Source organism: Macaca thibetana, chromosome 7 (genome assembly GCF_024542745.1).
Source record: "Macaca thibetana thibetana isolate TM-01 chromosome 7, ASM2454274v1, whole genome shotgun sequence".
Lineage (NCBI taxonomy): Eukaryota > Metazoa > Chordata > Mammalia > Primates > Cercopithecidae > Macaca > Macaca thibetana.
In genome coordinates, this window is record NC_065584.1 from 37,134,288 (window position 1) to 37,158,577 (window position 24,290).

At 37.8% G+C, this 24,290-nt stretch overlaps 1 protein-coding gene across 2 annotated transcripts in view; it reads left to right on the forward strand.

The window, feature by feature from the left end:
- Positions 1–2,078: 2,078 nt before the first annotated feature.
- The window catches only part of ADAM20 (ADAM metallopeptidase domain 20), a 36,027-nt gene continuing 13,815 nt past the window's right edge, over positions 2,079–24,290 (forward strand). Inside the window, exon 1 of one of the 2 annotated variants that reach the window (XM_050797349.1) lies at positions 2,079–3,031. In XM_050797349.1, the coding sequence (XP_050653306.1) occupies positions 2,880–3,031 (152 nt within the window). In that variant the 5' untranslated portion in view covers positions 2,079–2,879. Of the gene's footprint in view, positions 3,032–14,939; positions 15,927–24,290 lie in introns of those variants that run through there. The other variant, XM_050797350.1, reaches the window with a different exon arrangement.

Below are 24,290 nucleotides of genomic sequence, written 5' to 3' on the forward strand. Positions count from 1 at the left end.
GCTTTAAAAAAATTGCAAAAAAAAAAAAAAACTCATCATGTTTTAAGAAAGTTTATGAATTTGTGTTGAGCTGCATTCAAAGCCATTCTGACCCACATGCAGCCCATAGGCCATGGGTTGGACAAGCTTGTCTTAATTAATGAACTGGAGGTCACTGGACAGTGATCATGTACTATCTTCTCTTTCCAAAAATGTTTTCTCTGAATCAGTGAATATTTCGTAATACTTCTATTTCCTGTTTAAATCCTAATGATATTTTCTTGAGTAAAAACTTTGTTGAAAACAGTACTCTGATAATGAGATAATGAGGCATGAGACAATGAGCCAAGGCAAAAGAGTGTGAGTAGAATTACTGTGCAAAGAATTGTTAATAGTTGGGGAAGGAGACTACCCCCTGGAGCTGAGCCACTGTTTGAGCTTCCTCCATAGCCGTAACCTCACAGTAGGGAGGGCCCACCCATATAAACTGTGGCAATCTTATGACATTTCTCCAATTTGCAGTCATATATAGAATAATTGACATAGCTCCATCTCATATATATCTTTTCTAGGCCACACAAAGTACCATCTTTTACTTGCCCAATATCAACTGTATCCCTTCCAAAGTAATAGTTCCCCAACATCTGGGACCATTAACTGATTTTTAAATCATAGCATGATGTTGTTTTACATTGGAAATTGTTTATATATTTTCACAGTGGACTCTCACACAAATTATTTGAAGAAGGGCATCTTTTGTATATTAAACCTTCCATGCCACAGGAACTGAAATGATCTCCTTGTATATTAATTTTTTATAACAGCTCAGAGAGGCACTCACTCCTTGCTGTCTGGCCAAAAATATATCTACATTTTTTATTGTGACTGTTGCATATTTTGTGATAGGAGTAGACACTGTAGACCACAAAGTGTTCTATCTGATACATAAGGATCCTCAGGGCACCACCTTGCACTTTCATAGCACCGTTCAAGAAGGTCACACGCACTGATGTGTGCTCTACACAGCTTTCCCAGAGAAGTAAATTTACATTTCACACCACAAGGCCCAAAAATCACAATCTGCCCAAGGTTTTAATTTACAATTAGAGTCATGGCAAGGATCCTTTCTGCATTGAAGTTCTGACTCATAGTCACACCCTTCTTCACCTTCCAGTATCTTGGTACCACATTGTTCCAGTGGGTTAACATTTCAAGAAGACAGTGTGTTTATCAGACTCCTCTGTGGTTCATGAGGTTAACCACAATGCCTAAAATGCTGGTATTTGTATTATAGGCATTCATGATGCAATGCTTTTTTCCTGCATAAGCAGAATTCCTCAGTGTGAGACATACCAAAATTATGGCCCAGTGGGTGAGCAGTGGCTACTGCAAAATGAAAGAAATCTCTTTATACAAACTACTGACCCAAAATGAGGGGAGCATATTCCTGAATCCAAGCCAATCCAAAGATTAAAAATTATTGCCCACAGAGAGTCCAAGAATCACATGGCAAATGAGGATAAAGGTGAACACTGCTGTATTCACTGAAACTGTCAAGAAGTTGATTTGTGTCTTGTTCAACATTGATAAGATTCTCATTTCCAAATCTCGGTCTCAAAGAAACCTGAAGGCCTAACTGTATTGAAGTAGAATCTACTAAATTGATCACATTTATCTTCTGTTGACTTTGAGTAGTTGAAACTGTAGTTACCCACCACTACAACTCCACAAAGGGCCAGCAGTGAGTCCACCAGCCAACAGATGTTGTGGTGGTTTTGAATTCTCTATCTCAAACCGCAGCTTCTGATACTCTACACAGTTGTCCCTTGGTGTACCACAGAGATTGGTTCCTGAACTCCAACGTATACCTAAATCCATGCATACTTCAGTCCTGTAGTTAGCCCTGCAGAACCTGTGTATATGAAAAGTCGGTTTTCCATATATGTGGGTTTCACATTCTGTGAATACTGTATTTTCTGCATCTGCGTTTGCAGAGGGCCGACTGTATTTATTGAAAAAATCGCGCATGAGTGGGCCTGCACATTTCAGATTCACGTTGTTCAAAGCTCAGCTGTATTTCCTCTTTTGTTAAGCCACATTTCAAGGCGACACTTGAATCCTATCTTATCTGGTGTTCGTATGTGGTAAAATGCCTTATGGGCTTGGTTTTGTAAGTTTGCTTGGTTATCTGTATCTGTACATCCCTCCAAAGTTTTCCAAAGGGGTACTGAGGACTCCCAGAGACTCGGGGCTGGGGGCTCCATATAACCATGATAGCAGCAGTCATCTTGGACAAAGGGCTGATCCTCGTGGGGAGCGCACTGCTCCATGCAGGTGAACACTAGGAGGTGCCTGGAAAGGAAGGGCCTCTTAGGCCCTAAACGAATGACGTAGTATGGCGCCGCAGGTGCAGGCCGTTAAGACAGCCCTCAGACTTGTTGAAGGCCCCACTTCGCAGGGGGAAATTCTGGGGAATTACCACTTGGGCGGGGCAGAGCGCCAGTAGGGCCTGGTTTGTGAGCCGCTGGCAGGGGCCAGGAGGATCACCCGAACAGCAGGAGAGCGTCCTGCTGCAGGCTTCCGGCTGCACCTGTTTCAGGCAGCTGCCTTCTGGAAAGACTTGGTTGGTGACCGCTAGGAAAGTGGGGTTGGAGATGAGTCGGAAAATGCTCTTCGGAGGAGGGAGCCCTGCCTCCTGGGTTTGTTGGCCGCCACCCTATCCAGGGAGAGGTTTCTCGTCCTTGGTCTGTTAAAAGGAACTGTCGCAGGTAAGGCTGGGATTCTAGGGATAGGAAGCTGGCAGGAGAGAGGTTTAACGGAAAAAGTAGATGGTGAAAACAAGAGGGGATTGAACCAGAAACTAAGTGGTTTGGAAGGGAGACGTAAGAGGGTGCAGAGGGATGAGTAGAGACAGCAGAAAAAGTTGCACTGGGGTGATGGAAATTAAAGTAAATTCAGAAGAGAAAAACTTAGGGAATCTTGGCCACACTGTGAGAGGCTATGGAAAATTAGAGCAAAGGCACCCCTTAATGTCTGTCGTGAAAAAAAGAAGGTAAAACTAAATTTTAGGTTTGCTAAATCTAGCTGCTGGCTGTCCCTAAAAGGGATTTAATGCAAGAGTTTCCCAAAAAAGACTAAGAGGGTGTTGGTATATTTTTACCAAATTCCTGCAGTAAATAGTGTATGTGTTATAGAAAATTCTCTAAACAGTGTGATTTTTCACCTTTTCTTAAATTACAGTTAAAATTGTATGTATTTAAGGTATACAACTTGATGATTTGATATACACTTGCTTTGTGAAGTAATCACCACAATCAAGCTAATTAATGTATCGACATCTCACACAGTTATCATTTTATTTCTTTTCTTTTTTTGTGGTGAGAACACATAAGATCTATGCACTTAGTACATTTCAAGTCTAAAATACAGTACTGTTAACGATAGTCACATTGTTTGTTGTACATTGGATTTCCAGAACGTATTCACTTTCATTACTGAAACTGAGGCAGGAAAGTAGAGTCTGGAGGCTGGGAACATAAGGGCAATTCATACTTCAGCTATAACAGGAAAATATTCTCTCCATAGAGCGTATGTCGTAAATGACTTTGTAACTTTACTTCATCCACTCCATTTACATAGGGCATACCCAAAGCAACCAGTGGAATACTCTAGGGAGTATTTAAACTCCTAAAAATTCTGTCATGGGGCCTTTGAGCCCCCAAGCTCGGGCCCTCTGCCACACTGTGGAGTGTACTTTCATTTTCAATAAATCCCTTTATTCCTTCCTTGCTCTGTTTGTACGTTTTTTCAAATTTGTTCAAGATGCCAAGAACCTGGACACCCTCAACTGTTAACAAAACTTTGTACTCCATGACAAATGTCTTCCCATTTCCTCCTACCCCTAGCTCCTAGCAGCCACTATTCTATTCTCTGCTTCTGTGAGTCTGTTTTAGATTCCACTTGTAAGAGATCAAGCAGTATTCGTTTTTCTGCACCTGGCTTTTTTCATTTAGCATGATGTCCTCCAGGTTTATCTATGTTGTTGTAAATGGCGGGATTTTCTTCTTTGTTAAGGCTGAATAATATTCCCGTGTGTGTGTGTGTGTGTATCACAATTTATCCATTCATCTGTCGACATTTAGATTGTTTCCATATCTTAGCTATTGTGAATAATGCTGCAGTGAACATGAGAGTGCAGTTATCTCTTTGAGATCCTGATTTCAGTTCCTTTGGATATATATTTATAAGTGGAGTTGTTAATTGTTCTAGTTAGTAGATAGTTCTATTTTTAATTTTTAAGGAATCTCCATACTCTTTTCCATAATGGCTATGCCAATTTACATTCCCACCAACAGCGTACAAGGGCTCCATTTCTCCACATTCACACCAACACTTGTTATCTTTTATTTTCCTGATAGCAGCCATTCTAAAAGGTATTTTATTTTATTTGTGGCTATTGTAAATGGGATTACTTTTTTATTTCATTTTCAGATTGTTCACTGTTAGCATATAGAAATGCTACCAATTTTTGTACCCTGCAATTTTACTAAATTTATCAGTTCTAATAGTTTTTTGGTGGAGTCTTTAGGTTTTCCGAATATAAGACAATATCATCAGTGAACAGTAATCATTTGACTTCTCCCTTTCCAGTTCGGATGCCCTTTACTTCTTTCTCTTGTCTGATAGCTCTAGCTAGGACTTCCAATACAATGTTGAATAACAGTGCTGACAGTGGGCATCCTTGTCGTTTTCCAGACCTTCAAGGAAAGGCTTTTAGTTTTTCCCCATTCATGATGCTAGCTATGGGTCTGTCATGTATGGTTTTTATTATGTTGAGGTATGTTCCTTCTATACCAGTTTCTTTTTTTATCCTGAAGGGATGTTGAATTTCATCAAATGCCTTTTCAACATCAGTTGAAATGATCACATGGTGTTTGCCCTTCATTCTGTTGATATGATGTACCACATTAATTGATTTGCATATGTTGAACCATCCTTACATCCCTGTGATAAATCCTACTTGGTCATGATGAATGATCTTTTTAATATGCTTTTGAATTTGGTTTGCTAGTTTTTTTTTTTTTAGGATTTTTGCATTAATATTGACTAGTGTTATTGACCTGTGATTCTCTTTTTCTTGATGTGTCTTTGGTTTTGGTATCTGGGTAATACTGGCCTTGTAGAATGAGTTTAGGAGTATCCCTTTTTCTACTTTTTGGAAATATTTGAGCAGGTTTGGTATTAGCTCTTTAAAGTTAGAGCAGAATTCAGCAATGAAGCCATCACATCCCAGATTTTTCTTTGCTGGGTGACTTTTCATTATGGCTTCTATCTCGTTATTTTTTATTGGTCTGTTCAGACTTTGGATTTCTTCATAGTTCAATCTTGTAGGTTGTATGTGTCTAGGAATTTATACATTTCTTCTAGATTTTCCAATTTATTGGCATATAGTTGCTCATAGTGGCGACTAATGATGCTTTGAATTTCTGTGACATCAGTTGTGATGTCTCCTTTTTCATCTCTGGTTTTATTGATTTGGGTCTTCTGTCTTTTTTCCTTAGTCTTGCTGAAGGTTTGTCAATTTTGCTTAACTTTTCAAAAAACCAGTTTTTTGTTTTTTGGGTTTTTTTTTTTGTATTCATTTCAATGTCTTGAAATGTTGATCTTTTGTATTTTCTTCATTTCAGTTTCATTTAACTTTGCTCTGATCTTTATTATTTTTTCTTTTACTAATTTGAGGTTTGGTTTGCTCTTGCTTTTCTAGTTCTTTAAGATGCATTGTTAGGTTGTTTATTTGAAGATTTTCCTTTTTTTGATGTAGGTGCTGTGAAAGGAAAGTATCTTGGACCCCCAAAATCACTAAGCTAAAGGGAAAATTCAAACCCAGATCTGCTCAGGGCAAACCTGCTTTCCATTCTATTCAAAGTCATCCCTCTGCTCACTAGATAGATGCATATTCTGATTGCCTCCTTTAGAAAGGCTTATCAGAAACTCAAAAGAATGCGACCATTTGTCTCTCACCTATCTGTGACCTGGAAGTCCCCTCTTTGCTTTGAGTTGTCCCCGCCTTTCTGGATGGAATCAATGTACTTCTTACATATATTGATTGATGTCTCGTGTCTCCCTAAAATGTATAAAACCAAGCTGTGCCCCAAACAACTTGGGCACATGTCATCAGGACTTCCTGACACTGTGTCATGGGTGCACATCCTCAAACTTGAGAAAATAAACTTTCTAAATTAACTGAGACCTGTCTCAAATTTTGGGAGTTCACAGTGGTTATACCTGTAAGGTTCTTTCTTAGTATGGCTTTTGCTGTGTCTCATAGGTTTTTTTTATGTTGTGTTTCCATTACCATTTGCTTCACGAAATGTTTCAATTTTCTTCTTAATTTCTTCATTGATCCACTGGTCATTCAGGAGCTTATTGTTGAATTTCCACACGTTTCTACAGTTTCCAAAATTCCATTTATTATTGATTTCTAGTTGTGTTTCATTGTTGTCAGAGGAGATATTTGATGTTATTTCAATTTTTTGAATGTTTTCAGACTTGTTTTGTGGTCTTGTCCTTGAAAATGATCCATATGCTGAGGCAAAGAAGGTATATTCTGCAGCCATTAGATGAAATGTTCTGTAAATATCTTATGGGTCCATTTGTTCCATACTGCAGATTAAGTCTGACATTTCTTTGTTTATTTTCTGCCTGGGAGATCTATCCAATGCTGAAAGTGGGGTGTTGAGGTCTCCAGCTATTGTTGTATTGGAGTCTCTCCCTTGCTTTAGCTCTAATAATATTCGCTTTATATATCTGGATGCTGCAGTGTTAGGTGCATATATATTTACAATTGTCATATCCTCTTGATGAATTGACCCCTTTATCATTATATAATGACCTTCTTTGTCTCTTCTTTTTTTCTTTTTTCTTTTTTTTTTTTTTTTTTTTTTTTTTTTTGAGACGGAGTCTCGCTCTGTTGCCCAGGCTGGAGTGCAGTGGCGCGATCTCGGCTCACTGCAAGCTCCGCCTCCTGGGTTTACGCCATTCTCCTGCCTCAGCCTCCTGAGTAGCTGGGACTACAGGCGCCCGCCACCGCGCCCGGCTAATTTTTTGTATTTTTAGTAGAGACAGGGTTTCACCGTGGTCTCAATCTCCTGACCTTGTGATCCGCCCGCCTCGGCCTCCCAAAGTGCTGGGATTACAGGCGTGCTCTTCTTTTTTTCTTGAAATCTATTTTGTCTGATATATGTATAGTGACTCTTGCTCTTTTTCGGTTTCCATTGGCATTGGATATCTTTTCCCATTCCTTTATTTTCAGTCTCTGTGTGTCTTTATAGGTGAAGTACATTTCTTGTAGGCAACAGATTATTGATGCTCCCTCTTTGGGCAGGTGTCAGGTGAGCACAGCCTGGTTCTGCTTTCTGCTGTGACGGCAAAGCACTGAGTTCAATGCAAAACCTCACAATCTCTGCACTGCCCCTCTCCCAATTGCACAGATTCTCTGTGCCAGGTGGGATAGGGGAGAGGTCATGTCAGCAATTCAAGACTGTCTTTCCTACCCTCTTCAGCAATAAGAAGTCAAAACTGGGCTCTGTGAATGCTAACCTGATTTTTGGTTCCTATGAAGGTGCTGCCTTTCTGTAGATAGTTGTCAAACTTGGTGTTTCTTCAGTGGGGATGATTGGTGGAGTTTTCTATTCAGCCATGTTTTTCTACCCAAAAATCTTTTCATTGTATCTTTAAAGGTATTTTTCTCATGTTGCTGAAATTTTCAAATTTATTGCCATAAAGTTGTTCCTTAGTACCTTCTCATTGTTTTGAAAATGTGTATAGGAACTAATACCTACAATTTGTGTTTTCCCTATTAATATTGATCAATATTGCTAGATATTCATAAATTTTATTATTCCTTTCAAGAACCAGCTTTTGTCTTTGATTTTTAAATTTTTAAAAAACATTTTAAACATCTATTAATGTTGAAAATTTATTTTTAATTGATACATAATGATTATACATATTTATGGGATAGAGTGTGATGTTTGATATATGTTTATAGTGTATAATAATGAAATTAGTATAATTAGCATATCTATCACCTTAGACATTTATCATTTCTTTGCGATGAGAATATTCAATATTTCTAGCTATTTTGAAATACACAATATATTATTGTTAACCCTACTGTATAATGAATTATTTTGTACTTTCATTCTTAGTTTTTATTTTATTCTGTTAAAGGTTTAATTAGGTATTTTTCTCTGTTATTTTAAAAAATCACTTTTTATATAAAATATTTTCAGTCTTTCTCCTTTCTCATATATGGGCTGAAAGCCAGAAATTTCCATGTAAGCATTGCTTTAGCTGCATCCTACAAGTTTAATATGTAGTATTTTCCTTACTAGTTGTAAATTTTCTATTATGCATTTTGAACATATTTGGACCGTGGTCATTTAGAAGGATGTTCTTTAATTTTGAGGCATATAATTATTTTCTAGCTGTAAGAGTTAAAAAAAGAGGAAAGAAACATGAACAGTGGCTCAACAGTCAAAGACAAGTTTATTTTGGAGAATAAACCTGACAGGGGCTTCTGGCCGATTTTGGTCAGGAGTGCTCTCTCTTATAGATTAAGGGTTTTTATTGGTTTTAGGATGAGAGAGCTTATCACAGGCTTGGAATGTTTCTGTGTTGGGGAGAAGTTTCTGGCGGGGTTGGAATGTCTGTGGTTGGAAGGGAGGTTATTTGGGGCTGACATCTCTCTGGCTCGAGGGGAAGTTACCTCGGGGCTGGCATGTCTCTGGTTGGGGAGGGGTTTATCTTATGGTTGGAATGTTTCTGGTTGGAGATGTGATTTGTGGTTTATGATCATGCTGACCTTAGCCATTAGGCTGATGCCCTTTGGATTTAGGCAGTTTTTTATCAAGGTGAACCTTAAAATGGCAGTGCTTATCCAAGATGGTGATGCTCCTGCTCTGTCAATTCAGACCCTATAGTTATAAAAAGGATGAGGGGTGACGTGTTCTTTCTGGCTACTTCCTGTGGACAAGGGGTTGGAGAGTTTTCTGGTCTCAGAGTGATTGTAGGAGTAATGCCATCTCTAGATGTTTTTGAGTAGTTGTCTGTGAAATGGCCATGATTCTGTCAGTTAAAAATCTTTGAAAAAGGTTTAGTAGGCAGGGTAAGAACATTAGTCCTAGGCATATTATTAGGAGAGGGCCCAGGAATGGGATGATCCATGCTATTATTTTGTTCCCAAACCAAGAATCTATTTGGTTGTTTTGGTATTCCTTTAGCTTTTTAGCCCTTTCTTTAAATTATATAGCAGTGTTTCTTACTAGGCCTGACTGGTTGAGATAGAAACATTCCTCACCCAATAAGAGGCAGAGATGCATGTTTGGAAAGGCCCATGTGTTATTTTCTATTAGTAATTGTTATTCCTGCTGTGAGGATAATAATTTAGCAAAATGCTACAGTAATTGAGATTCTGTCTGCTATTCTACCCTAAGGGTGCTACAGTATATAGTCCTACTGCAAATAGTAGAGTGGGTAAAGCTTTCCCCACAGGGTAGCATAGTAAATAATTTCTATTAAAAAGTTTTAATATTTGGCTTAAAAAGAGAGGTAGGAATGACAAGACGTATTTGGTGAGGAAGGGGGTATTGGAATGTAATTTAAACAGTAGAAAATAATAAAAATTGAAGAACATTAGGCAACACTAGAATTTAGCAACAGGTATGCAATAGTTTTTAAAACATAATTTTCTTTAGTTTCCCATTTTTATTAAAAGACAAATCACAGTAGTACTAATTTGCTTTATTATACTTTGTTTAATTATTTGCATACAGTGCAGCAAGAATAATTATTTGTTACATAGGCCATTTTTTTTAGATGGAGTATTGCTCTGTCCCTTAGGTTGGAGTGCAGTGGTATGATCTTGGCTCACTGCAACCTCCACCTCCTGGGTTCAAGCGATTCTCCTGCCTCAGCCTCCCGAGTAGCTGGGATTACAAGCATCTGCTATGATGTCTGGCTAAGTTTTGTATTTTTAGTAGAGACAGGGTTTCACCATGTTGGCCAGGCTGGTCTTGAACTCCTGACCTCAGGTGATCTGCCTGCCTTGGCCTCCCAAAGTGCTGGGATTACAGGCGTGAGCCACCATGCCTGGACATAGGCCTTTTAAATTGGCTTTGATGGAACTTTGTTCCATAGATGGAATCTGAGATAAGACCATTTTAAAGCCAAGCCCAGCCATGGATTTGTACCATCGAATACTACCTATGTATTTGTGAATTCCTCTCCTCTTGAGGTTCCATGATAACTTGGGGTTCCTGACCTGTCAGAAAGTGACATTCTTTACTTATCACAGGTCAGAAACCCTGTACAGGGACTGTGTACACAAAATATGAGGCCAGTTTCCCAAGGGCTTTATTAGCTTCATAAATCAAGTTTGATTCCTTAAAGGAAAGCACACCATTCCAGTCAAAGTCTTGGTAAAAATAACCAGTTTTTCCAATTGTATCCTCTTATAAAAGAAAACAGATTCTTATTGAACTTATGCAAATAACTATATTGCCATAACTTAAGAATACTCACAGATAGTTTCCAAATTCTGGAGAAAATCAGGTAGAGAGAAACAAGTATGCTCTAAATTTTGTTCATGGGAGTATACTAAATTTTTCAAAGCTGTCAGTAGCACAAAAGAAAAGTTTATTTGACTTTGAAAAACAAAACAAGGGATTAGCAATATTTTAAACAAAACATCAGAAAGATCACTCTAGTCCCCCTATTAGTTCAGTTCATGCAGTTAATTCCTGTCCTACTTTTTATCAAAATCTTTCATTCAAGGGCACCTGTTAGAGCTTTATAGCAGACAAGAATTGTTTATGGATGACAAAAAGTTTTAGGGTAGCCAAGGTTGAAGACACAATTGACAGGGATATCTGTTATCTTTGTGGCACACAATAATTTTAACATAACAATTATAATTATTACTGATAATGTACAGTAAGATATCAGAATTATAGGAGTCTCACATAACTTTGGAACGCATACCAATAACATATTTATACAAATATAGCCCAAAGAAAACCAAACACCATTTTATATTTGACAATGCTTCCGGTATGCTTTTATACCAAATAAGCCAAGTTTTACCTTTGTATTAGTATGCTATTAATGTTAAACTCGATTTTTAATAAAACCTTGTAGACACATGTACCTCATTTTAATGTTTGACCATAAGGTAAGATTTTTATAGACCTTTTTTTAACTCTTTATAATTTTTGTAAAAGAGCAGGTTAGTGTTTTCAGAAAACCCATTGTGCTTTTAATGCTCAATTTACAGAATTTTCTTCACAATTAACCTTTCAAAACTTGCTTAACCCTTCATTTTTATTTTATTCAACTTAAAACAATTCTTTAACCTTTTAATCTAGGTAAAAATGTGTCCTAGATCTTACCTAGTTGCAAACCATGGAAGTGTACAGCTAAGGGTATTAGTGGCATTTTATAAAGCATTCAGGAGGCCTAATCACTTTTAAATTGTACATTTCTTGCATAAATTTCCTTTTATAAAATTTTTCATGACCTTCACAGACTAATCTCTAACATGCCTTGACTTTCTGACTTGTTGTAAACATTCCTTTCTTTAAACAACCAGTTAATTTACTTTAGGACAGGAATTTACCATATGAGATTATTTTTTGCCTGGGCGTGATGGCACACACCTGTAATCCCAGCACTTTGGGAGGCTGAGGTGGGTGGATCACGAAGTCAAGAGATCGAGACCATCCTGGCCAATATGACAAAATCCTGTCTCTACTAAAAACACACAAATTAGTTGGGCGTGGTGGCACGTACCTATAGTCCCAGCTACTTGGCAGACTGAGGCAGGAGAATCACTTGAATCCAGGAGGCGGAGGTTGCAGTGAGCTGAGATCGTGCCACTGCACTCCAATCTGGTGACAGAGCAAGTCTAAAAAAAAAAAAAAAAAAAAAAGAGCAGGGCTAGGAAAACAGTTTCCAGGGCCTAATAAACAAGTATAGCTGGAAGACAAAGATGATTTTGAGAGGTACTTATTCACCTCTAATTCCAGGGGTTCTGTAAGGAAAACAGATTTTTCCTGAAACAGGATTTTTGGTGCCTTTTCTGTTTTCCCAATGAGTCCCAGGGCACCAGAAGTCATTTTAGTGTTCTTCATACATGCACCAAGAGTGGGAAGACAAAGTGGAAAAAAATATTTCAGTTAACTGGGAAAATACCTTTTCCAAGAAAACAAGATTTATGAAGAGAAAAACATAAAGGCCTTTTGAGTATACTTAGCTTGGATATTAATTAAGCTGAGTGGTCTTTTTCATCAGAGTGAGAGTGGAGGTTAGAATTATATAAATATCATGCCAAGTTAAATTAAAGGATTGGGTTATGTGTCAGGAATTCCCTGTGATAATGAGGGGGATTTTCAGAGAAAGATCCCAGATGCTGTTTGATCTGTGACAAATCAGACATGGAAAAAGGCATATGAACACGAGCAGTGCCTTCAATCCCAGCCACTTCTCAGAAAGGGAGAATAGCACAGGTGGTTTTTGAATGGGTAGCAGATGGAGGAGGAGAAGTGGGATTTGGGGCTGAAGGCTTGGGGTCAGGGCAGGACACCAGGGCAGAGAGTTCAGATGGGCGAGGAGCATCATGATGCAGGGGGATGAGAATACAGAGGGAGTTCATCTGCAGGGTCAAAAAGGGTTTTGGAGGAAGCAGTTTTGAAGGAAGAAGTTTGGGAGGAAGGAGAGACCCAGGGAGGGTTTTCATTAAGAAAATGGATTTCATGAGGAGTACAGGCTTGACACAGGGGGAGTTGGGATCTAAGGTAGAAGAAAGCCTGAATATAGAGAACCTCTTGCCATTTACTGTTCCTGGTTATAAAGTTATCAAAGTCCCTGAGAATTTGAAAGTCAAAGGTGCCATTTTCGGGCCATCAGCTGTCATTATCTAATTTGTATTGGGTCCAGGCCGTGTTGCAATAAAAAACTAAATGCATACATCAAGTTTGGCAAGGTTGTGAAGGAGACAGCCCAGAGGAGAGGATGTAGGAATGTGGGCTTGTTTGGCACACATGTGGACTGGCAAGAAGAAGCCAAGGGTGTCTGTTTTCCAGTTGTCTCCAGACAAAAGACAGAAACCTGGAATCCTCTTTCTAAAGAGGACGTCAAGCTAAGAAGAAACTGGGCATACTCAAGATTTCTTCTAGCTTAGTCCCACTGGTCCTCCAAGGACTGGGACAGCAGACCTAACTTTCCCCAGGTACTGTAAGAATGCCAGGGGAGGGCAGATCTTACCAGTTGGGTGAATTAGTGTCTGATATTGGATGTTCTGGTTTGAATCAGCAAGGGCCTCTTGGACTGGAGCCATACAAGAAAGAGAGTGAAGGGAAGATGAGAGAGGAGGAGAGGAGAAAGTGAAATACCCATTATGGGTAGTCAGAGGTGGATTCCTGAGACCTGAAGGTTTTGAGGGCTCACTGGAGAGTAGCCCCAACCTGAACCCTCACAGTCCCCTTCAGGTTAGTTGTCCTCCTCATGCAAATTGCTCGAAAAGTGAAGTGAGAGACAAGACGAGGTAGGTGGCAAGAGGCTCTCAGGATCCAGCAGGGTGAGCAGCTGCTATCCACTGCTTCTTGGGTTGCAAGACAGCCTGTATCGCCAATACCCATCCTGGGTTTTGGCACCAAATGTAAGAAGTAAAGAAAGAGGAAAGAAACATGAAAAGTGACTCAACAGTCAAAGATAGGTTTATTTTGGAGAATAGACCTGAGAGGGGCTTCTGGTCGATTTTGGTCAGGAGTGCTTGCTCCTATGGACTGAGAGTTTTTATTGGTTTTAGGGTGAGAGAGTTTATCACAGGCTTGGAATGTTTCTGTGTTAGAGAGAAATTTATGGCAGGGTGGAATGTCTGTGGTTGGAGGGGAGGTTGTCTTGGAACTGACATCTCTCTGGCTGGAGGGGAGGTTATCTCGGGGCTGGCATGTCTCCGGTTGGGGAGGGGTTTATATTATGGTTGGAATGTTTCTGGTTGGAGATGTGATTTGTGGTTTATGGTCATGCTGACCTTAGCCATTAGGCTGATGCCCTTTGGATTTAGGCAGTTTTTTATCAAGGTGAACCTTAAAATGGTGATGCTTGTACAAGACAACGATGCTTCTGCTCTGTCAATAGCTCTTTGTATTTATATAGTTTTCTTTTTAAATTCCATAGTCATTAAGGGACATACACTGTGCAATTCTTTTTTTTTTTTTTTTTTTTTTTTTTTTTCCGAGATGGAGTTTTGCTCTATTGCCCAGGCTGGAATGCAATGGTGTGATCTAGGCTCACTGCAACCTCTGCCTCCCAGGTTCAAGCAATTCTCCTGCCTCAGCCTCCTGAGTAGCTGGGATTACAGGTGCCCACCACCATGCCTGGCTAATTTTTTGTATTTTTAATAGAGTCAAGGTTTCACCATGTTGGTCAGGCTGGTCTCGACTCCTGACCTCGGGTGATCCGCCTGCCTCAGCCTCTCAAAGTGCTACGATTACAGGTGTGAGCCACCATGCCTGGCCAATTCTTATTTTTAGGATGTGCTGATACTTCTATCATGCCCATGGATATTATGTATTTTGGTATATGTCCCATGCACATTTGAACTTCATAACTGTGCTGCAATTGTTGGGTGTTTTACATGTGTACATTAGATTAATTTGATTAACATTTCTTAAGCTTTGTATTTCCTTACTAATTATTTTTTAAATTGTTCTATCAGTTACTGAATGTTCTATCATATAACTGAATGAAGCATGTTATACCAACAAGTAGACTTTGAAGTTTTCTATTTATCCTTTTATATCTCTTACAATTTCCTTTATATATTTTGAAGCTATTTAGTTAAATACAAATTCCTGTTGAATTTCATTCTATGAAGTCTATCCTCTTTATTTTTGTTCCTGCTTCATTTCTGTTATTAATATGGTTTCTTTGGCTAATATGAATTAGTAAAATGTTGCAAATATTTTGGAGTAGAAGTTATTTCCTTCCAATTCTGATTTGAAACTTTTTGCTCTTGAGCATGTTGAGATCTGATTCTTGTTTGCTTCTAGAGCCAATAAAGGGTGGTAGGAGTATGTCTTGAGGAGTCTAGGCATCCCTTTTCAGGATAAGTTCCCCAGCTGAGCTCATTATAAGGTCTCAAGCTTGAGGTGCATAGACTTCTCAGACAGGAGAGCTGTGCATTCTTTCTCAGGGGTATTTCTCAGGAGACTCAGGGATATTTTGGAATGTTTAGATGTTCAAAGTCATCCAAATTCACCAGGAATTCTCTATTTCAAGTCTCAAGGTTTTCCCCCTTCTCAATCAGTTTCTTCCCTTTCCCTTGGCATATCTATGTATTCAACTTATATTGTGACTCTGCAAGCATTCCAATTAAATTTTGTTTTCAGTGAGCTTGGTTGTATGGCTAAAACAAAGGAGAGATTCTTTTAGGTCCACCATTATAAGCTCTGTTTGAACTGTGAATTTCAAGCCTTTGGCCTCATCATGTAAATTTACCAGTATAGTTAAATACAGCTATTTCACCTCTCAGTCTTTGAGGTGCTCATAGTAATGATCACAGCAGTCACTTCATCCCCTTACACACTTGTCAATAGGGCAGTTCACTGTAATCAACATTGAGTAGTAACTAATTGTGATGTCATTACATGCCATTCTCCATTGGATGGAAGTTCAGCAGTGTGTTTAAGACTAGGGTCATGCCCACATCAATTTCAGATTCCCATTTTATCTTTTTTTTTGATATCACTATTAGTACCAAGTCTTGTGTCTGTCAATATCCTGTCCAGAAAAGAAAAACTCACCAAGGAAAATTAATATAGGGAAATTTTTAAAAGTTATTAGAGGACTGAAAAGATAAAAATGGAACACTGAAAGACACAGAGGTAAGATTTGCTAGAAGGAGCTACATTATTATTAACTATATGCATATTATTGTACAGCAGATCTCTAGAACTTTTTCATCTTGCATGACTGAAATTATATATCCATTGAATAGGAACTCCTCATTTCCCTAATCCCTCAGCACCTGGCAACTAACATTCTATTTTTTTCTTCTAAGAGTTTTACTACTTTAGATACCTCATAAGTGGAATCATTCTGTATTTGTCCTGTGACTGGCTTATTTCACTTAGTATAAAATTCTCAATGCTCATCCATGGTGTAGCAGCATATGACAGGATTTCCTTCTTTTAAATGACTGAATAATATGTACGTATATACCACCACTTTGGGCCACGCATCTGTTGGGTAACATTTAGATTTTTTCCCCACCTTTTGGCTATTGTAAATAATGCTGCAGTGAACATGGGAATGCAAAGATATCTTCAAGAGCCTGATTTCGATAATTTGGATAAATACCTAGAAGTGGGATTACTGGATCGTATGATAGTTCTATTTTTAATTTTCTGAGGAACCTCTATATTGTTTTCCATAGCAGCTGTGCCATTTTACTTTCCTACCTCCAACATTGGAAGTCACATTATTTTTAAGCATGAGAATTTTATGTGATACATGAGAAGGCTTCTATAAGTATAAAATAAAATGTAAAAGAATTTAGGATAAGATTAATACATTTAAGTGTTTTGGTTTGTTTGTTTGTTGTTTTGAGACAGGGTCTCACACTCTTGCCCAGACTAGAGTGCAGTAGCCCGATCTTGGCTCACTGCAACCTCCGCCTCCCAGGCTCAAGCGATTCTTCTGCCTCAGCCTCCTGAGAAGCTGGGACTACAGGTGCCCACTACCACGCCCGGCTAATTTTTTTATTTTTAGCAGAGACAGGGTTTCACCATCTTGGCCAGACTGGTCTCGAACTCCTGACCTCAGGTGATCCACCCGCCTTGGCCTCCCAAAGTTCTGGGATTACAGGCATGAGCCACCGTGCCCAGCCCGAATGTTATTTTTTCTAAGAGGGTTTTTTTTTTTTTTTTTTTTTTTTTTTAATTTTAAGTTCTGAGATACATATGCAAAACGAGCAGGTTTGTTACATAGGTTTACATGTGCCATGGTGGTTTGCTGCACCTATCAACCCATCATCTAGGTTTGAAGACTCACATGCATTAGGTATTTTTCCTAATGCTCTCCCTCCCCTTGCCCCATCCCCCAACAAGCCCTGGTGTGATGTTCTCCCTGTGTCCATTTGTTCTCATTGTTTAACTCCCACTTATGATTGAGAACATGCATTGTTTGGTTTTCTGTTCCTGTGTTGGTTTGTGGAGAATAGTGGCTTCCAGCTTCATCCATGTCCCTGCAAAGCACATAAACTCATTCTTTTTTATGGCTGCATAGTATTCCATGGTATATATGTGCCACATTTTCTTTATCCAGTCTATTGTTGATGGGCATTTGGGTTGGTTCCAAGTCTTTGCTATTGAAAATAGTGTTGCAGTAAACATACGTGTGCATGTGTCTTTATGGTAGAATGGTTTATAATCCTTTGAGTATATACTCAGTAAAGGGATTGCTGGGTTAAATGGTATTTCTGGTTCTAGATCCTTGAGGAATTGCCACTCTGTCTTTCACAATGGTTGAACTAATTTACACTCTCACTAACAGTGTAAAAGCATTCCTATTTCTCCATGTCCTCTCTAGCATCTGTTATTTCCTGACTTTTTAATAATTGCCATTCTAACTGGCATGAGATGGTATAAGAAGTCACATTTTAACATGAAATTTGGAGCATACAGAACATCCAAGCCAGAGGTGAGATCTCTTTGTGGTTTTGATTTGTATTTTCTCATGATTAGTGATGTTGAGCATCTTTTCATATGTTATAACATCATTCATAAATGGTGTTGGCCATATATATATTTTTGCATAAATGCCTATTCAGGTCATTTGCCCAACTTTTTATTTTGAAAAAACTTAGTTTCTTGCTTTTGAGTTTTATGGATATCTTATATATTTTGGACAGTAATCCCTTATCAGGTATCACATAGATGTTTGGCAAATACTTCTTCCATCACGTAGGCCACTGTGAATTTAGGGCCTTGGGCCTTGTTGTATAAAATGCCAATACAGTTAAGTATAGCTATCTCACCCCTCTGTCCTTGAGGTACTTAAAATTACAGCAGTCACTTGGTCACCCTGCACACTTGCATCAATAGAGAACTTAATCACAAGTAACATTGGGTGGTAATTTAAATAATTATGATGCCACTACATGCCTATCTATTTCCAATCTGTTGATTGTCTCCTTTGCTGTTAAGAAGCTTTTTAGTTTGAGGTAGTCTCACTTATTTTTGCTTTCGTTGCCTGTGCTTTTGGTGTCATACCCAAGAAATCATTGCAAAAACAAATGCTGTGAAGATTTCCTTGTGTGTGTTTTTTAAAGAAGTTTTATAGTCTCAGGTCTTATTTTTATGTTTTTATTCCATTTTGAATGATTTTTGTGTTGTATAAGGGTTCAGTTTCATTCTTTTGCATGTGGATATCCAGTTTTTCCAGTACTGCTTACGGAAGAGACTATATGGAAGAGACTATATTTCCCCCATTGTGTAGTTCTGGCACCTTTATCAAAGGTCATTTATTCATACATGTCTGGATTTACTTCTGGGCTCTATATTCTATCTCTGTCTGTTTTTATGCCAGTACCATGCTGTTTTTATTACTGTATATTTATAATATATTTTGAAGTCAGATAGTATGAGGCTTCCAGCTTTATTCTTCTTTCTCAAGATTGTTTTGGCTATTTGGGGCCATTTATTCTTCTATATAAATTTTGAATTGTTTTTCTATTTCTGCTAATAATGCCATTGAGATTTTGTTAGGGATTCTATTGAATTTGTAGATTGCTTTGGATAGTATGGACATTTTAACAATATTAAGTCTTCTATGAATGAGATGTCTTTCCATTTATTTATGTCTTCTTTAATTTTTTTTCAGCAAGGTTTTGTGATTTCAAGTGTACATGTCTTTAATTTTTTAAAGTTAAGATTATTCCTAAGTATTTTATTCTTTCTGATGCTATTGTAAATAGAATTATTTTCTTATTTTTCAGATGATTTATTGTTAGTGTATAATTATGCAAGTGACTTTTGTGGTTGATTTTGTATCCTGCAACTTTGTTGAATTCATTTATTAGCTATAACAGGTTTTTTTTGTAGAATTTTTAGAGTCTTCTACAGATCAAGTCATCCGTGAACATAGATCATTTTACTTCTTCCTTTCTGATATGGACATTATAATTTCTTTTTCTTGTCTAATTTCTCTGGCTAGTACTTCCCATACTATATTGAATAGAAGTGAATAAAATGGATATTCTTGCCTTGTTTCAGATCTTAGAGGAAAAGATTTCAGTTTTTCACCATTGAGTACAATGTTAGCTGTGTACTTTCCATACATGCATGTATATTGTTGAGACAATTTTCTTGCATTCCTAGAATGTCAAGTATTTTTTTCAGAAAAGTGTGTTGGATTTTGTCAAATGCTTTTTCTGCATCTATTGAGATGATCATGTAATTTTTATCCTTCTGCCTGTGAATGTGATATATCACAATGATTGGTTTTTGAATGTTAAACTATCCTCGCATCATAGTAATTTCTTTTAGACCTTTTTATTTCTAAGTCATTAGTTATAACGTCTCCTTTTTCATTTCTGATTTTTGTTTTGTTTTTCATTTTCTCTTAGCTGCTCTAGTTAAAGGTTTGTCAATTTTGTTGATCTTTTCAAATACCAATTTGTATTGATTTTTTACTTGTTTATTCTCTATTTTGTTTATTACTGCTCCAATGTTTATGTCTTTCCTCTGTTGACTTTGAGCCTAGTTTGTTCTTCTTTCCCTCTAGTTTCTTTTTTTTTTTTTTTTTTTTTTTTTGGAGACAGAGTCTTGCTCTGTCGCCCAGGCTGGAGTGCAGTGGCCGGATCTCAGCTCACTGCAAGCTCCGCCTCCCGGGTTCCCGCCATTCTCCTGCCTCAGCCTCCCGAGTAGCTGGGACTCCAGGCGCCCGCCACCTCGCCCGGCTAGTTTTTCATATTTTTAGTAGAGACGGGGTTTCACCGTGTTAGCCAGGATGGTCTCGATCTCCTGACCTCGTGATCCGCCCGTCTCGGCCTCCCAAAGTGCTGGGATTACAGGCTTGAGCCACCGCGCCCGGCCTCCCTCTAGTTTCTTAAGGTTTAATGTCAGGTTGTTTATTTGAGATCTTTCTCTCTCTCTCTCTCTCTCTCTCTCTTTTAAATGTCAGTATTTATCTCTGTAAACTTCTCTTTTAGGACTGCTTTGCTGCATCCTATAAGTTTTGGTATGCTGTGTTTTCATTTTTGTGTCAAGATATTTGCTAATTTCCCTCTTAGTTTCTTCTTTGACCCAATTGTTGGTGTTGTTTAATTTCCATCTGCCATCATGAACCACATAAGAATGTTTTGGGCAATGATGGATCGCATATATGACAGTGGTCTCATATTACAATGGAGCTGAAAAATTCCTACTGTCTAGTGACTTTGTAGCCATCTAATGTCATATCGTAATGCATTACTCATGTGTTTGTGGTGATGCTGGTGTAAACCTATGCGTTACCAATCATGTAGAAGTATAGTACATGCAATTATATATAGTATATAAAGTTGATAATGATGATAAAAGATTTCCTATACTGTACTTTTTATCATGATATTAGAGTATACTTCTACATATATATTTTTAAAGTTAACTAACTGTAAAACAGCCTCAGGCAGTTCATTCAGGAGGTATTCCAGAAGAAGGCATTGTGATCATAGGAGATGACAGCTCCATGTACGTTATTGCCCCTTCCAATGGGACAAGATATGGAGGGAGAAGACAGTGATTATTGATAATCTTGACCCTGTGAAGGCCTAGGCTAATGTTAGTGTTTGTGTCTTAGTTTTTAACAAAAATTTTAAAAGTAAGAAAAAATAAATAATTTTTAAAATAGAAAAAGCTTATAGAATAAGAATATAAAAGTTTTTGTATTTTTAGTAGAGATGGGGTTTCACCATCTTGGCCAGGCTGGTCTCGAACTCCTGACCTCGTGATCCACCCACCTCGGCCTCCCAAAGTGCTGGGATTACAGGCGTGAGCCACCGCGCCTGGCCTAGGATGTAAAATTTTTGTACAGCTCTACAATGTTTTTATGTTTTAAGCTAAGTATTATTACAAAACAGTCAAGAAGCTAAAAATTTAAAAGTATATAAAGTAAAAAAGTTACAGTAAGCTAAGTTTAATTTATTATTAAAGAAATTTTTAAAAATAAATTTATTGTAGCCTAAGTGCACAGTATTTATAAAGTTTACAGTGGTGTACAGTAATGTCCCAGGCCTTCACATTCACTCACTATTTACTTACTGACTTACCCAGAGAAACTCCCTGTTCTGCAAGCTCCATTCATGATGAGTGCCCTAAACAAGTGAACCATTTTTTATCTTTTATGCCATATGTTTACTGTTTCTATGTTTAAATGTGTTTATATACATGAATACTTACCATTGTATTCCAGTTGCCTACAGTATTCAGTATAGTAGCATGCTGTACATGTTTGTAGCATAGGAACAATAGGCTATCCAATATAGCCCAGATGTATAGTAGGCTATACCATTCTAGGTTTGTAGAAGTACACTTTATGACGTTTGCACAATGACAAAACCACTTAACACATTTCTCAGAACTTGTCCCTATTGTTAAGTGATGAATGAGTGTATTTGTGAATTTTTCAGATTTAATTACATTATTGATAGCTAGTCTCATTCTGTTGTGCTCAGAAAGATGCTTGGGGTGATTTCAATGTTAAATTTGTTAAGACTTGTTTTTTTTTTCTTTCATTCTTTATTATACTTTAAGTTCTAGGGTACACGTGCACAATGTGCAGGCTTGTTACATATGTATACATGTGTCATGTTGGTGTACTGCACCCATTAACTCATCATTTACATTAGGTATATCTCCTAATGCTATCCCTCACCACCCTGCCCCCACCCCATGACAGGCCCTGTGGTGTGATGTTCCTCTTCCTGTGTCCAAGTGTTCTCATTGTTCAATTCCCACCTATGAGTGGTTTCTCAGTAAACTAAGGCAAGGACTATCACAAGGACAAAAAGACTTGTTTTATGACCTAATATGTGAACTATGCTGGAGAATATTTTGTGTGCCCTTGAGAAGAATGTGTATTCTGATGTGTTGGGTAGAATGTTCTGTGTGTGTCTGTTAGGTCCATATGGTCTATAGTGTGGTTCAAGTCAGTTTCTTAAATTGATTTTCTGTCTGGATGTTCTATCCATTATTGAAAATAGGGTATTGAAATATCTTACTATTATTGTGTTGCTATCTATTTCTCCCTTAAATTATGTCAATGTTTGCTTCATATATTTGGGTTCTCCAATGTTGGGCACATATATTTCTAATTGTTATATCTTCCTGATAAATTGAACCCTTTTATCATTATATAGTCTCATCCTTTGTCTCTTGTAACAGTTTGTTTTGCTTTTAGATGAATATAAAATTATTTTTACCACAAACAAGATGTAGTCAAACCTGCTTTAGGAAGCTTCAGTCATTCTCTAACACAGATGTTCCAAGCGACTGCCCATTCTGTCAGACTCAAGGAGGCTCTCTCTTTTCATGTGGCCATCTATCAGCCTGTTTATAGTTTTCTCTTTTCTATAGCATCATCTACTGTGTCCTTGTCAAAACCTTTCCAGGTTTGGGTTTGTGTATTTTCCCAAACCTCTAATTTCTTGGACAATTTCTTTCATCATTGTCAGTCAAATCTGACATGGTCAGGTTATGTCCACTAAGCTCTGGAATGAGGAAACCCTTTTTTTTTTTTTTTAAACACACCTTAAGAGAGGATGCTCCAATTCTGCCTGGACATATGGAACAGTTCAACCCCCATACATTAGGGGAAACCTATGTATCCAGTGATTAATATAATCATGAAAAGAATTAAAGTACCTGTTATTAATACAATCATGATAAGAAAATGAAAAGGACTTTCTTAGAAGATGGACCTAATTGATCCTTATCTATTCACTTTTTGATCCATTTCCTCACAACCATGTCTAAAAAAGAAGATAGTAGATGGCAAAGATATACAATTATCTCCCAATTGTTGTTCCAACCCGCCTCACCACTGCGAGTGCATCATCATTCTGCGAGTGCTTTTAAATTGTATTGAACTTCACATTCACTTTTGTTTTATGCAGGTTTAACATAATTATATTAAGGATACTAAGCTTTCTTTAGCCAAAAATATGAACACTTTACATCATTAACAATATTTCTGCTATATTTTTCTACAAAATTGTAATTTAACTGGTGATGTGGTAGAACCACACACAAAAAAGCAGACCGCATACATAAATATTTCAAACACAGGATATGATGCTTATTCAGAAGTTTATAGAATATTAATGTTGCAAAGCAGAAGTTGAATTTAATCTGAACATTGAAGGATACTATAATGTGGTTCAAGAGTGAGGAAAGGTTTAGATTATTTAGATAAGGGTAGAGGATGAACAAAGTTCCTAAAGCAGAAGTGAGCATATGCTGTGTGTGGAGCTCATAGGATGGGGTTGAAGAGGCTGACCTGACACTTGCATGTTGGGGAGGGATGGAAAAAGAAAACTGGATAGAGGTGGTGGAGGCAGAGTCAATTTACTTTAAGAGCCACATGGTGTGATCTGTAACTGAGAGGACATTGTTACTAAGCAGTGAGATCAATAACCTAATCCTCTGTGAGATCCACAGAGATTTGTTTACTTTCGCCATGTGAGATATCAGTTACATTTGTTTTTTGAGAGGGGCAATAGAGACCACTGATGACCGTGGCCATTGAAAGAACTATGGGCATAATTGTTCAGTTTGCTGGTAAGTGATTCTTGTCCATTAAAGAGAGAAAGTTCTAGTGGCAAGCTGGTAGCCATGGGAGTATGTGAGAATAAAGGAAGATAAATATTTTAAGGTTAGTAGAGATTTGAGCATGTTCATGTACTGGAGGTAAAGAGAAAGTAATGAAGCAAAAGTTGAGGATAAATCTGACAGTCAATCTTCAAGTAGGTAGGGCTATAGGATTCATAGTACAGATAGAGGGGCTATGAGCTGGAACTGGAGGAAGATACATCTTTCACTGAAATTGAATCCAAGATCCCAGGGAGAGATAAGAATGACTGTAGTTTCAGATAGGATTTTATTTTCAGCAAAGAAAGAGGGACAGAGTTTTTCTCTAAAGCTTTCATTTTCATTGCTTGGCTACTGCTCTTCCAGTGGATTTTGACTGTGACCACAATAAGAAATTTA